Source organism: Anopheles cruzii, chromosome 3, assembly GCF_943734635.1.
Source record: "Anopheles cruzii chromosome 3, idAnoCruzAS_RS32_06, whole genome shotgun sequence".
Lineage (NCBI taxonomy): Eukaryota > Metazoa > Arthropoda > Insecta > Diptera > Culicidae > Anopheles > Anopheles cruzii.
This window is the reverse complement of record NC_069145.1, coordinates 26,198,914-26,213,845: the sequence shown is the minus strand read 5'-3', so window position 1 is coordinate 26,213,845 and position 14,932 is coordinate 26,198,914. Positions and strand designations below refer to the sequence as shown.

General features: G+C 50.7%; 3 protein-coding genes across 3 annotated transcripts in view; 1 reads left to right on the top strand and 2 right to left on the bottom strand.

Moving 5' to 3' along the window:
• Positions 1-7,698, bottom strand: part of LOC128275336 (MICAL-like protein 1) — a 33,052-nt gene extending 25,354 nt beyond the window's left edge. The window contains exons 1-3 of the mRNA XM_053013803.1: positions 7,653-7,698; positions 7,035-7,127; positions 607-799 (exon numbers count right to left, since the gene is read on the bottom strand). The gene's annotated coding sequence lies outside the window, so the exon portion shown is untranslated. The remainder of the gene's footprint in view (positions 1-606; positions 800-7,034; positions 7,128-7,652) is intronic.
• A 764-nt stretch (positions 7,699-8,462) lies between these two features.
• LOC128275324 (protein-lysine N-methyltransferase EEF2KMT) lies at positions 8,463-11,314 on the top strand. Its single transcript, XM_053013789.1, has 4 exons — positions 8,463-8,730; positions 9,009-9,454; positions 9,674-10,511; positions 10,581-11,314. Exons 2-4 carry the CDS (start codon positions 9,311-9,313, stop codon positions 10,685-10,687), a joined length of 1,089 nt encoding a protein of 362 aa, XP_052869749.1. The 5' UTR covers positions 8,463-8,730; positions 9,009-9,310; the 3' UTR covers positions 10,688-11,314.
• Positions 11,274-13,664, bottom strand: LOC128275323 (transcription initiation factor TFIID subunit 6). The gene is made up of 3 exons (XM_053013788.1): positions 12,804-13,664; positions 11,875-12,733; positions 11,274-11,754 (listed from the first exon to the last, which is right to left on the bottom strand). Exons 1-3 carry the CDS (start codon positions 13,662-13,664, stop codon positions 11,420-11,422), a joined length of 2,055 nt encoding a protein of 684 aa, XP_052869748.1. The 3' UTR covers positions 11,274-11,419.
• Positions 13,665-14,932: the final 1,268 nt, after the last annotated feature.

Here is a 14,932-nt window from a genome sequence, read left to right as displayed (position 1 = left end):
CCCGCGGGGCCCGCGGACCGACGCACCTTAATTGGGCTTTTTGATATGCTCCTTCTTTAGTGCTCCTTTCCACTGAGCAGCACGCCGTAACGGGAGGTGGCTGTGAAATGCCCAAATTTTTCGGATCAGTTAAATTCAGACGTTTCTCCGTTGGCCAAATTTAATCTATAAACATAAGCCCGTACCCGTACCCGTCTCGTGAATGCACGTACGGGGCTCGGCCAACCTGCCTTCGCGCCACGATTAATTTTAATCTTCGGGCCTTAAATTTATTCCAACCGACCGTCGACGAAAGATCGCTAGGCGATCCACGGTCCAATTATGGCTAATCAACGATCCCGGAGTCAAATCTAGCCGAGCAGCACGATCCGGCTTACGGAGGTTTAGTTTGCAACCATCTGGACCGACCCTCGCTTATCGCTCGCCCGACGGTCGGGACTGTCCGCCGTCCGGTGAGATCGAATCAATCAATTCCCATCGCTAATGAACTGACTAACGACAGCACTGGCACTGGCCGAGCGCCAACTGCTTCTGCCGGACCGGACCGACGAACTCCGCGCACCACAACAAACCGCTTCCTGCAAACCGGGAACTGGACGGACTTACCGAATACGGGATTAGCCAACATCAACTTTAATTTCGACACAGCCAACACGACGACACGGATGGACGCGGCCGGTTCGATTCCACGGTTCTTCGCGTTATGGTGCAACCCCGTTGATGCGGGGAGATTTCAGGGGTTTTGGAACCGTACTCGCCGCGAGAGGCCAGATTCGTCTCGGTAAACAGCAGAAAATGTCTGAAACAAAAGCGAAAGAGAGAGAGATGACGCAGATTAGTGGATGCCGATTTCGTGTATATGTTTATAACAGCCCGTGAGTAATGCCAGAACGTCCACAACGGTACAAATAGCGACACGCAGTTTGTCGCAACTTTCTCCGAACAGAACGGAACTGAAGATATATCGTGGGGCTGGGTGCAAATAGTTTTTATCGCGGTTAGTGATACGATCCCGTCTGAAAGTGAGCGCTGCAGATAAGCCTGGGCGACAGGATACGGCCTAGACTGGTTCAACAGCGCGCTCTACTCAACAGCGCGTGCTCTCAAAGTAAGGCTAGTATTGTATTTAATTAGGGCAATTTGATAGTTTATAAGACCTTGGAGAGACAACTCTAACGGCGGTGTGCTTTGACCTGACTGGAGTACTGCAAAGACTGAAATTGGAATAACAATTTCAGTAACATAATTTAAGATGAAAGCATGGTTAGAAAAACTAATATTTTTCTGCCAAGCGGAAAAGTCGATTGCTGCACGCAAACTGAAAACTCGAATTCGCACGAAGCCCCCCATTGACACAATACACTGATTCGTTTACCGAACAACTAGCCAAACACCGGTTGGAGTTGGGAATCACGAAAACGCGAGAGGCCACTGTAAGCTATTAAGGCACTTCAGTTTGGAACGTGTAAACCATCGAAAAGGGTAAACATTTACGCTCGCGAGCAGGTTCAGCAGCCGAGAGAAGATGGAAATGATACTTCACATCCGTGCCTCGGGCGGTCGGCTGCCCCACCAACGAGGGCCAGCCCCGCAAAGGATAAACCGATCACACCGAAGGGATCCCTCCACCGAGTCCATCGACCGAGGGTGCGTCAAGTGTCCAGCCCGCAAAAAGTGGTTTGCTGGCAACATCCACCGCATCCACTTTGCGGCTCGCTCGACTCATTCCGCCGCTCAAGATGGATCAAACCAAAACAACGGCCGGACCATAAACAGGCTGCCGTTTGTGAAAGTGGACCCTCGCCGAATCCACTTTGTCCGGATGCCGTCGACCGCCGCTACACAGGCCTAACGTTTAATAGACCTTTGGCCATCCACCCAGTACGCCACTTGTTCGGGAGGGCGCGGCAGTAGCGATCCGAGTTCGCGATGCTCAAGCCGACTGCCAACCTTCAGTTCAAGCCAATGGTGAACTATAAACAATAACCGATACAATGTAACGTGCAACTGACATTTCGAACTCATGTTCGAGACTTTCATTTGTCCGAAGATATCCTTTCCCAACGTAACGGCAAACTGTAACATTAAAAAAATAAAATTGCCCATTTACTCTGTGCACTCAAAAATTAATTTACACAAAAGAAGATAAAAAATAAATTACTTCAAAATATTAAAAAAGAAACAGAAAATTAAATTTAAAGCAAACAGCGGATTGCAGGGCAAGAAGAAAGATCATAATACCCAAATATTACCAAATAGCCCAACGTGTTATGCGCAAGAGCCGGCACACAGCAGTCCCCACCCTCCAGGCACAGGCTGCCAATTTTAAGATAACATTATTTAGACCTTTCTTCAGATCCGCCCGCCCCATCAACCGCCCACCCGAAGCGAAATAATCGCTTTGCGTAACGGTTGCGTGCGTGAAAGTAGCGAAAGGTTTTTGTTTTCTGCGGCCACTAGGCCGCACGCTAGTGGTCACGAGAGGGCAGCGGAATCGGTCGGAATCTAAGACGTTGGGGTGGGGAAAGGGGGTGTACCAGTCATGGCCGCTGGCCCTACTTTTATCGCTTCTCCCCGCGGGCCGCCAAAGGGGACGTTTAGCACGTCGGCGATCGCGGGCGTGCGCGCGGGCGGTACCGGTTGGCCAATTTGGTATCTCAACTTCAATCTCAAAATCGCGCCCCCCTTTGGCCGACCGGGAAAGGTGAGGTCAGGGCTGTAATTTCCAGAGAAATGTGAATTGTGTCGAATTGCGCACCGATCACCCCGAGCGTAACGCCCGGTTCGATAGAGTGCGGCGGTAAAAGTGCATTTTCGTCATGTTTTAGGAGCGTGGCCCCGCCGCGCGTGCTGGTGATCGGTGCTTAGTTACGAAACTTTCGCTCAATAATCGAGAGGTTAACGATAGTGCGCAGAATGGAGTATTACCTTTGTTATCTAACACAATTTAGTCGGAAAGAGAGATCTCGGTACGGACTCTAGAGGCTTTCGGGGTGCCAGCGAAACAAAAACAACATTTAAAATTTCGCTACAAACAAACCACTTTAAATTCAGCACTAAGGTGGTCTTTTGCTTTTTAAACACCTAATCGCTGGCATTAATAAGCAGTAAACAAACCCCAAATCACTTTCAATTTAAAAACATTTTGGCTTAATTGCAATCAAGCGAGCAATTACATGAAACTGCATTTTTCCTTCAATAAACGGATTGATTTGGTGTAAATTATATTCTCTGCCGGACGTTCCGAGCAACTGTTTGTCTAACCTCCGTCAAGAACACACACACGTGCCGACCCTAGAACTAAATTGGACTTAATTATCTACAGCCCATCGTTAGGTGTAATTCGATCCGAATGGAATCAATTACCACAAGCGCCAAATCCGGCCAAGCTATGGACCAATAGTAGAGCCACATTTCCATAACACCTTCAACGAACGTGATTCGTAACTTATAAAATAACGCACATTCATTGCCGCGGAACCGAGCAGCGGCCAAAACAAAAGCGAAACCGAAAGGAAAATCGAACCGGCGCAAAGAAAAAAAAAGAACCTTAAACTGACCCAGGAAAACCTGCTCGGTAATCATCACCAGCAAATGCCCTCCCCGTCTCGGAACCGACCATGGTCGGGGGGTGCGGCCTTAGAACCGTCCGTATGGTCGAAAACAGAAATTAGCCACCCGAATTCGGATACTGACCACTTGTGTGTCTCGGCCACAAATAACCTTCCGAGCTGAACTGGAACTCCCAGAATTCAACACCGGCAACCCATTTGCGGCAATTAAAAATGCCAACAGAAACCGTTTACGATCGAACGGTGGTCGATCGAGTGTGACCAACTAATGCCATTTGCCACCGAGCGTGGCCAGTCACATTTGGGTTTTTTGAAAAGCGAATGGCAAAAAAACGCAGAAATTAGAATAAATTGTGCGAGAATGGGAGCCCGCCAATAGGAGATTCAAGCCGACTGCCGAGCACGATACAATGACTAAAAGCGGAAAGCGCATTTTGCTGCAGCCAATGCTGAAGGTTTATGATAAGCATAGGGTCGGATTCTTTACTGGGTTCAAATAACGGCTCTTTGTTTCTCACGAAAAAAAAAAACGTCACAAAGATAAAATGTAGGTGGCCCACGGTCGCCGTTTAAGATAGGACCGTTAGCGCCGTGTCTTGACGTTCCAAGCCCAACAATCCTTTGATAAAGAGAAGCGAGGGTATTATCTAACACAGATTCATTCTTCAGCCCCACTACTTCTAGGTTTACGACTGCTTACTGTACAACATAAAACAAATTTCACGTAACATTTGGAAAGCAATTGCAATGCTGTGACCTACCAATTTGATAAGACATTTTACTAAGAATTTTAATGATACTGTACGGGACGACTTTTTATGAACGTTATACAACGAACTGGAAGCCAAGTCGAAGAAGGTTTGGGAACTGGGGGCCTGTTCCATTATTCATATCAGGGCAACGAAACCGTGGGCCAGCGCCGTCATGGAAACCCTGCAGGAAGGGCAAAAACAGCAATGAGACCTCTCTCAAGCTGTATGGTAACCACACGGCGGAGTAGCAACGCAGGCCTTTCGACGACCGACTCAAGTGGCCATCATCGCGGTGGCGAAGACGAAACCGGAGGCATTTATATGGCACATTTTGCTAACGATATGATAATTTCAAGTGCTACTGATTAGAGGGCTCGCTCTTTGGCGGCTTATTCGCCCGTTAGCGACGGCCGCCGAGATAGAGCGGGACCGAGCTGAAGCACCGCCACGACTCGGGCAAGTGGTGCTTCTCCGGGGCATCATGTGCGTGCGTTGGTGGCTGGGACGGCTGAAGAAAAGACGCTGGAAACATCAGTCATCGACAACAATGAAAACAAACAAGCACACCGAAGCAAGGAAACACAAAACAAAGAAGCACTAGGAAACTGGATCAAGGGCCATTAGGCTAGGTTGTAGTGCAGGCCAGCGGGCCATGCCTTCGTGCGCGAGCCCGATGCGCGAGAAACGCCACCTAAAGACGGTGATACGGAGCTCTTTTGTTCGCCGGCTCCATCGAGGAGATCGCTTCCATTTTTTCGGTTATCTGCCCGCGTTTCTCAAGATACTTCTCCGCCGGTGCGGTGTTCGGTGTTTTGTTTTTTGTTTTTCCGCGGCTTTACCATTTCTCTTTTCGATACGGCTGCGACGATGCTGCCGGATATCTTAGTTCTCCGTCTCCGTCTGCTCACATGGCGACCGTTAACTAGTTTACGCAGGCGGAGGCTAGTGTTGCACAAACATGGGAAAAATATAGGAAATTGGATTACCATTGACACCGATCCGCGGCTGTTAGCGGTCAGTCACAGCAGTTTGGTTAGCTCCGCACCCTAACGTTTTGATTTTTTATGCTACCTTACGATTCTCCTTTCCGACGAAATTTGTCCCGCCGAACGAATGCGGACGTTCGGTTCCAAATTCCCACCGACCAAATGGCAGGCAGGAAATCGATTTCGTCCGCCTTTTCTTCTTCTGGTCCCCGCGGGGGGGAGGGGCAGAAAATCTTCTTTCTCCGAAATGCGGCCTTTTTCATTCGGGCATTTGCCACAAAACGGCATTTCATAAAGCATCGTCTCACCGCCCGACATGCGGCAGAACGGCCAACAGGAGTAGCGGTACCAAAAATATCTCTCCTTGCCAAAAGCCGGATGTTTTGTAAGAAGATTGTGATGATGATGATGATGATGGTGAGCTTTCATTGTGTTTCCTCGAGCGTTCTCCACGAGAGAGCATGGAACATAATCGGTTTCGAAAGCGAATTCTCAGAACGGTCCGAGAGCTGACGAGAATGATGATCATGCAGTGGCCCCCCCGGGAGTCCGGTCCGGTTCCCAAACGTCTTCACTCCGAGGTGCCGTCGGCTCGGGTTCCGTTTGGTGCCAGAACGCTCATGTGCTGACCGATGTTGAAGGTCAGCTTTTTTTTCTTTTTCTTGGCGAGCGGAACAGTCCCTTTGTCTTGCGGCGGTGAGTGAGAACCTGTTCGTGGTCCTGTATGCAACCATGCAATCATGCTGATCATGTGCTGCCCGCCCTCCCAGGGGGTCTTATGAGCCGCCGGTTATCGGACACCATCCCGCCAAGGTGGGTTCCGGCAGCAGCGATGCGCCGCAGTGTACAACAGCAAAGTCAACATAAAAGCAGAACTCGACCACACCGTCTTCCGTATGCTCGACCTTTCGGCTGCAACGGCTTGATCGTGTTGACCCTTTTTCTACTTTCGAGTGTGTTCTCGTCGTGGTTCCGCCTGACGTGGGTCGCACGTCTGTGTATGTGCGTGGTGTGGTGAAGAAAAGAAAGATAAAATTTTGTGTGGGAGCATTATGATTGCTCTGGTGTACCATGATTGATGAGATCCTCAACTACGAAGCGCGAGCAGATCGCGTTTACTTCAGCATCTAGGACTACATTTTATAAAAACATCAAACATTTATGAGACAAAAACTCTTTAGTGATCTAATATGGAAACTATCCACTTAGCGTTCCTATCTGTTTCTAAGCCTTGATAAAACATTGAATTTGAATTATTATGGAAGTCGGTTGACTAGAAACGGTTCATTCTGCTGCAATTCGCCTCACTTTCCAACGAAAGATCGCATCCAAGAGACGATCGTACGTGTACGTTCGCTAGTCCGCTCACCCCCTTGAAGGCGTGTCATCGTCTTAATTGATTCCGTGTGGCCTTCTCCGCGCCGGAAGCGCGCCGGGAGGGAGGGCTATTTCGAGAAATTAGCACGTATGGCGCTCGGCCCACCGTGAAACCCACGGTGCCCACCCGATGACCTACCAATTAAAAGCGACCGAACTCGATTACGCTCCATCTTTCGTGTCCGTCTTTCGAGTGACATCTTAATGCGGAACGATGAAACAAACAACTCCGGCGCCACAACACAACGTCAGGGGGGTCGGTCGACGCCACATACGGTGGTTTAACGTTTACATGATGAGTCACCAACAGATTGGCGCCAGGTCGTGCCAGGGGCTCGAGTACTCACCTCCTCTGCTGCCGGTTCGTATCAGGTCGTTAAGGTACTTCGTTGTCGCAGGCAAACACCTGAAGGATAACACTGCGTACACAATTGCTCACACTGCAAAAACAGGACCACACAACACGGCAAAAGAAAGCAAGGAAAAGGACAGCGTAAGAGAGTGAACGAGATGACGGGGTGCAAATGAGAAAGTGGACGTCACACGTCACACGCCAACGAAAAATTAAACACAACGGGCCGGATCGATCCGATCGATCGAAAGGCCACCGACCACCACGGGTTACAATTCTGCTGCTAAGGGAAAGAATGCTTCGAATTTAACGCAACGAAGGAAAATTAAACGCTGCACCGAACGACGGTGATGTCCCGCGGCTCGGACCCGCGAAGATCAATCGAAAGGGCAATATTCCGATGGGCAGGCAGCGAATGCAATACGAAAAGAAAACACGGCAGGAACAGTGAGTCTTAGTTCGCAGTTAGCGAAGGCAGATACTTCAGTGCGCGGCCACTAAACTGTTGTCTCCTAAATAGCACGAATTAGGCGTGAAAAACGCGACGATTTATCGACGAAACAAGTTACAAAAGAGAAAAAGACTAAACCGCTTCACGCACAACAAAACGTACCAAACACACACACAATTCGAGCGACTCGAGCCTTGGGAGGTTTCTGACAAACTGTGAATGTGAAGGAGCGATAATATTCGAAGTAGGCTGCGGATCAACACAGCTGACGTTTGGTGCCCAAGGTTACTAGACAATGGGATGTGCCGGAGCAGCGTAACGCCTTCGGTAACAGGTGGTTCTTAGCTTAAAAAAGACCCATTTCGTTCTATTCAAACCAAAAGACCACCTTAAACACCTGAGCGGCAGAATAGGAAAGTGTTTCTTAGAACCTTATAGAAGCATAGCATGTGTGCACCAAACTTAAAAGTTCTCAAACTTAAGAGCCGTAACGTTCAACGTTATACCTTCTATCTTTTCGCTAGATATACCTTGACCCATATACGATTCTCGGCCACGGTTTTCCGAATCCATACGAAAATCGACCAAATCAATTATTTTACTACTTTATTATTCGCACGAAATTAACAAGCACGCCGCCATTTTGGTGATTTGTCACAGTAGAAATTGTCAATCAGAAAATAGTAATGACCATTTTCCATGCTTCGTCAACCTTGTTCACCGTCCAATCGCCATTTTTTTTAAGGATACGTTAAAAAAATAGTAATAATAATCTCCAATGGCAACGAGACGATTCAAAACATTTGAAATCCATTGCGTAAACAACGATTCACGCAATGAATTTCTGCGTCACGCAAGCGACTGTCAAAGCACCGAAATGTTTTTGTTTCGCGCTCCCCACATGGTGAACTCCAGTCTCTTGACCCCCCTTTTCCGAACCGTGCGGCTCCCTTGGTCCGAGCGAGAGAAAAAATTGTTAGGAAAAGTTCGGCGCGCGCGGAAATCCATCCTTCCCCGGGGAAAAGTTTTTGTGTTGTTGTCTGCTCGTGCACGAGGACCCCGGGGCACGCGGTCCTGAGCTGCGAAGAGGTGCGTGGTGCGGTGCGCACCACGGCTGCAGTGAAAAGCGACTCGCCAAAAAGGACAAAGACCAGCCACACGCCAACGAAATAGTGCGCCAACCGCCGTAGACCGAACAAGATTGACGGACGACCAGCCGCACCAGTACGCCTGTTGGGTGGTAAGGATTTTTATTTTGCTTTTCATTCATTCCGAAAAAATACAATCGTCACCCAAGCGTCCAATTTTCCTGTAGTTCAAGCGACGAAACGATAAATCAAATCCACGAAAGAGCAAACCTGTGGGGGACATTAATTAAGTTCAATTTTGACAACGACGTGCAAATATCGTGAGGAATAACCTTCCGCGTTTGCATGCCGGAGGTGGAACGGCAACAGGATTTATTATTCGCAAAGCCGAATTAAAAATAACCGCATGATATTTGTCGTTTTGTCGCAGGAAAAATTCACAACAAACTTCGACACTCGGGCAAAAAACCAGAATCCCACACAGAGACACCCCGTGGGCCAGTAGAGCTGATTGCATCGGGTGCGACTTGCAGCGTTGCCTGCTGCTGTTTGTTGCCACCGCCACCGCCGTCGGCAGTACCCTTTAGCTGATCGATTAAATCGCCCACCCGGTTTGGCGGCATCATGCACGACGCGGTGTGCAACCGTAACAGTCATAAACAAATCGGCGAGACACCCAAGGACGATGGTGTGCAGTAGGAAAGCGGACGGAGTAAGGCGAAAAATAGAATAATGAAAACGGCAGAGCGCATAGTAGCGGTAGATCCATCATTAGCAGACGTAGCGGAACCATCCTCATCGACGGTGGACCGTCAGATCCAAGCAGTGGCCAGGCAATTCCTTTGCTGCACTCCGGTCCGAGCGATCCAGTGGAATGTGAGTAGCGTACCGAGGTCCTTCCAGTGAGCGGTCGAAAGAGAACAACGCGTAATAACGACTAGCCCGCCCGGTCGGGTGTGCCTCTAGTTTAGTGTGTTTGTCGCCTTAGACAAGATACGCCCTTTTAAGTTTATTTTTCGCTCCTTTCTGTGTTCCTGTTTTAATTTTTGCCCCTTCCCCTCCCGACCACGTGGTTGTAACGTGTCCTGTCACCAGGAGCTGTTGAAGGATCTTACTTGGGAGTCACAGGAACGACTCCTGGACGCGACGATCGATCATCCGCTGGTGGTGCGCTACCCACTGAACACAGCGTATCAGGTGGCTTTCCTTAAGCGACTAATCGGTGAGCTGACCAGCATGAACGTTGAGCATCACGATCGAATGTACGAACGGTATTGTGCGATGCTCCAGTCACCTTCGGCTACCGACCTTCCGCTCGATGACCCGTCGATCGGGTTGAGCTACAAGCACTACGAACTGCCCCAGGGGCAGGGTGTCATCTCGCTGAAGGAATCGGGCGCGTTCGTTTCCGATGGTACGACCGGTCTCTGCAGTTGGCAGGCGGCGAAAGCGCTCTGCGAGCACATTTGTAACAATCGCGATGACTATCACGGGCGCAACATTCTCGAGCTCGGCTGTGGCGTTGGACTGGTTGGTATCTATCTGGCCAAGTGCTACGAACCGTCCATCATCGTAATGTCGGACTGTCACGCGTCGGTGCTAGGAACGCTGCGGGAAAATGTGCTACTAAATTTCCCCAACGCGGCCAATGTGGACTGCGACAACCCGCTCGTCAGTTTGCTGCTGGACAGTGGCAACTCGTTGGTGGGCGTGATGGAGCTCGATTGGCAGTGTGTGAGTGCCTCGAACCTGGCACAGCTCATCGAACCGGACGTGATCGTGGCGGCCGACATCGTGTACGACCATGCGCTCTTTCCGGCCCTCCTGTCGACGCTCAACTACATCTTCTGTCTGTCGAACAATCGGTGCAAGTTCGTGCTGGCGTGCACCGAGCGCAATCAGGAAACGCTGAACGACTTTCTACAGCTGTTGAGTAAGTTGTTGGGAAAACACCGGTTAACCTGTCTGATATTTACTCCGGCTCCCTTGTTTTTTGTCGCAGTTACGGGCAAGTTTCGCATCAACGAGGAAACGGTTTCACCATCGCGCTACTTCCATTGGGACACCAGCGCAACCAACATTCGCATCTTTTCGATATCACGCGGCTAAATTGACCGCACCGAACGCTGATTCGCTAACCTATACACATCTTCTCTTCCTTCCACCAACAAGACTCTTTCTACGCTTACGTTACAATCGATCGGCTGTTTAGTCGTGAACTCTTTTTAATCCAACCTTTTCTAGCTTTCGAACGATATCATTCAACGGTTTTTTACGCTCTCCCGCTGTAGAGGACACTACTATATCAAAACTATTCCTTTTCCCCTACTAATACGGTTGTAGTAATGTCTATTTAGAAAACAAAACCCTTAAAAATGTATTTAACGGCTTGCTCACATTTTTCGCTACGCAAAGCGAACTATATCTCATCGACCAAAATGCGGCCAGCAGCGAGAGAGACGGAGCTCGTGGTTCGCGCGTTTCAACACATATGATAGGAAGCCCCGACGGCAAAGCTTAACATTTCATATACGGTACTAAAATATCGGATAAGGTACAACCTCAGCGACAGTAACAAAAGCAAAAAGACAAACCGAAAGTACACACCGAGCGAGCGGAACAATTTCAACCTTTTTACGTCCAGATAGTTTAGCACAACAAAATGAAACAACGGTTGGCGGCGATATGCTGCGGCAAAGAAAATAAGTCAAATATATATTAGTTAATGCAATTATAGCCCTATACATGAACATCGATTGTCTTTCGATTGGCGTTGGTCTAATTCTGCTTCGTTTAGTTCGTTCTTGGTTGCTCCCAACGACAACGCGTGCGCTAACGACGTTAAGCTAAGTGCGAGAGATCATCCAGTTCCGGTTTCGGTTCCATCAGTCCCGACGAGCTAGGACCACTGACGTTGCCAGCCGGTGCCACACTGCCGGAAACGTACGTTGGCTTTTGGGGAAGATTGGCGGTCGTTACGCCACCGGTCTGTGGTGGGTTTATGATGAGCACCTTCTGGTGGTTGGCGGTGGGAGCGTTTGCCACACTGTTCGGACCAACGACGACGCTTGACGGTTCCAGCTTGACGGTGGCGTTCGTTGGTAGCGCGTGGATGACGTTGCTTGAGGATGATTGTCCACTGCCGGCCGGTCGCTGGATGATGCCTACAAATTCGTCTACTCGTGAGCAAACGTCCCCAGAGGTGGAAAGGGAATTGGCGTGGGATTGTACTTTTTGTGAACCAAATATGTGCCGAATTTGGTAGACGGAGGATGTCAGCCCCAAACACTACTTACCCTGCGATGGAGATGGACTTTTGGTGCGCTGCGGAACGATGACAAACTTTTGCGGCTGCTGCTGTAAGGATGGAGCAGAAGCAGTGACCATTGTTGACCCAATGCCTTGCGACGGCTGTTGGCGCTGGATGGAGGATGTAGCGGCTATGGTTTTCGATGCGGACACTATTTGCGGGGTTTGTGGTCGTGACACGGCGCCCGTAATAACCACCGACGTTGGCACCGAGGACGAAAGTGACGAAACTGCGGCCATCGTGCCTCCGCCACCAGAACCAGAAGATGCTGATGAGGGTGTCGCTTGTGGTGCGCCTGTTGCCGTTGTTGGTGGTGCACTCGTACCGGACGGGGACGCGGAACGAGCCTTCACGACGCCCTGGTGGAAGGTCGGCCCCAAGCACCCGTAATCGCGCTTATACTCTTCCACCAGATCCGGTGGGTTACGGAGCGTCTTCAAAACCGGGGGAACGGCCTTTTGTAGCATCGCCCGTATGTGACCGGCGGCGATCTTGTCCGTGTTGCTGATGGTTGTCGTGCCCTGCAGTAGCACCTCGACCCGCTCGGATATGAAGCGCAACCGAGGGACAACGAACACCTTGATCACTTCCGTGCCCAGTTCGGACAAACCCTCGAGCGCGCCGTACATCGACGAGAGGGGCGTTTTGTCGCTTTGCAGCGCTGCGCTGAAAAGGCGTGTCACGCGCGTCTGCAGGTTGTTGGTGGAGGTGTTGAAGTTTTTGCAAATCTGCGCCATCAACCGGGCTGCGAAGTCACGCAACGCCCAATGGTTGTCGATTTCCGGCCTCATACACAGTTGACGCGATACGATACACGTGGACACACAGGGAATGAGTTCGTGCAGCTAAAACGTGAACAAGGATTTATGAACTGGCTATCAACGGAGAGTAAGGGACAAAAAGGGCGTTACATACGTATTTCTCCAGATAGAGCGCGGGATTGTCCAGCAAGGCGCGAACCATTCGCATCAAGTAGATCAGCAGCGCCAGGTTGTTCTGCACCACGTTTACCTTCACACCCTCCGCGATGAAGGTGCACATACGGGGCAGCATCTCGTGCAATCCCGGATCGCAGGACAGTGAGGTAAGGGCCTCAGCACGGCGTGCCTCATCGGAACCGACGCAAGCTTCCGTAATCTCTTTGTAGTAGAGCTGCTGCTCGACGGACAACTCGTGTGTGGCCAACTGCTTCACCTGCACCGTTTCAACGTTCTTCAGTTTGTGCGTTTTGCTGATGGCCGGCTTGCCAGTCGTGTCCTTAAGGTGCGTCTTATCCAGTTTGTGCGCCGGATTGACCGAATCGAGTGCCTGTACGTCCTTCGACAGGGGAGGCGGATTTTCGGGCACCGTCGGCTGCACCCCGTCCACCGCTAGCCAGTGAGCGCGCAACGTCGTTTCGAGCGGAATTTTCGGTGGCGCTCCCTGCACGACGTCCGTTAGATCGACTTCTTTTTCCTCCACGAAGTGTAGCTCTCGGCCGCCGCCCGAAGCAAAGCGGAATGGAACGAAGTCCGGGTTCACGAACCCATACTGTGGCTCGATGTTGCGCACCTTCAGCGAGTGGTCAATGTCGGCGATGGAGAGTTTTGCCCGCTTGGCATGGTGCATAAACTTGGCCGCATCCTGCACGATCTGCTTCAGCTTGAATGAAACGTCGTCCGCCAGCTCCTTGGCAGCGTCATCCGGTAGGCTGCCGACGCCGATGCTTTCGGCAATTACCTTCATCGATTCCAGCGAGAGCGTCGTGCCGTACATGGTTTTATCCCCTTCACTCATTGTGTCCGCCTGCGGTTTTTTGAAACTTTATTTCATTCAACGAAACTGTACCGAATTATTCGGCACCAGGTTATTTTTTAATGCAGCTTGCAGTGGCTGTCGTAAACAAGGCGAGTTTGACAGTTGAAGGCGCTCATCGCTGACCAAGAGTTCTTCAAGCGAAGGTGTGCGAGGTTGTTAGCAGTGCGTGAGATCCTTCGGTCGCTCACGGTGGGCACAGTGTGTGGTTAATGTCGGTTATACAGCAAATATTTGAACATAATATTTTGATGAAACACAATTTGTGTCCAACTTTGGCATGTTTTCAAACGTATTTTTATTCGTTTACATTCATCGGACTACCCGCTTCCGCTTAGCGACGCAACCAGTTTGTTTTGGGAAACATTGCACAATTCGCACAAGGGCGCACTGCGTCCTTCGGCTGTCAGGATCCTTGGCAAGTGAGTGGCGATTGGCCGAAGCGACGCGTGAGCGACCCAAAGTCGCGTGGCGAGATCATCGCGCTTTTCGCCGTCATTTTTCCGATCACCGCCGCCGTTTTGTGTTGTTTGGTCTCGCGGTCCGGGGACCCCGGAGAACCGTGTGCCGTTTTTGCGTTTTTCGGTGCTCGTTATTCGTGGTGTTCGTGGTGTGCGCGTTGTATCTGGCTCTGTCCGCGGGAGAGAAAAGCACGACCAGGTTCGTCCGATAATATCCAGCAACGGTGCATACGCAACACTCACACACACACGCGGTGCCGCCGACGGAACGGTGGGCAATCGATCGAACGGCAAATCTTCGTCCGGAAACCTTCCCCGGCAACCACTGGCAGCAGCACCCGGGGCTGGCGCCGGTTAGCCCAGACGAATCCATCGGTCCGGTGCAGTGCAGCATTTCGGGAGCCTCGTTTGGCGTGCATTTTGCGGACCGCGTGTACCACAGTTGCTGCGTTGCTGCTGTGTGCTCGGTTTTGACGCGTGTGTTGTGTGCCGCGTGTGAGTGTCGCTGCCAGCGGGGTCAATTGCAGTGCGAAAAGTGTGCTTCGCACAACAGCCCGGACTCGCCACGTTTGATGTGCAACGCTTCCAGCCCCGGGATTAAGGTCAGTCACCAATGATGCACGCAAACGCATGCGAAACGTGAAAATTCTAATGTCCTCGCCCTTGCCCCTCGAGTTTCCCACCAAAAACGTTCGCCCGATGTGGTAGAGGTTAGAACAGCGTGTCGGCGTGGATTGAAACCCACGCGCTGCCACGCGACTTGGTTCTCTGGTGTCGGCTCTGTTGCCG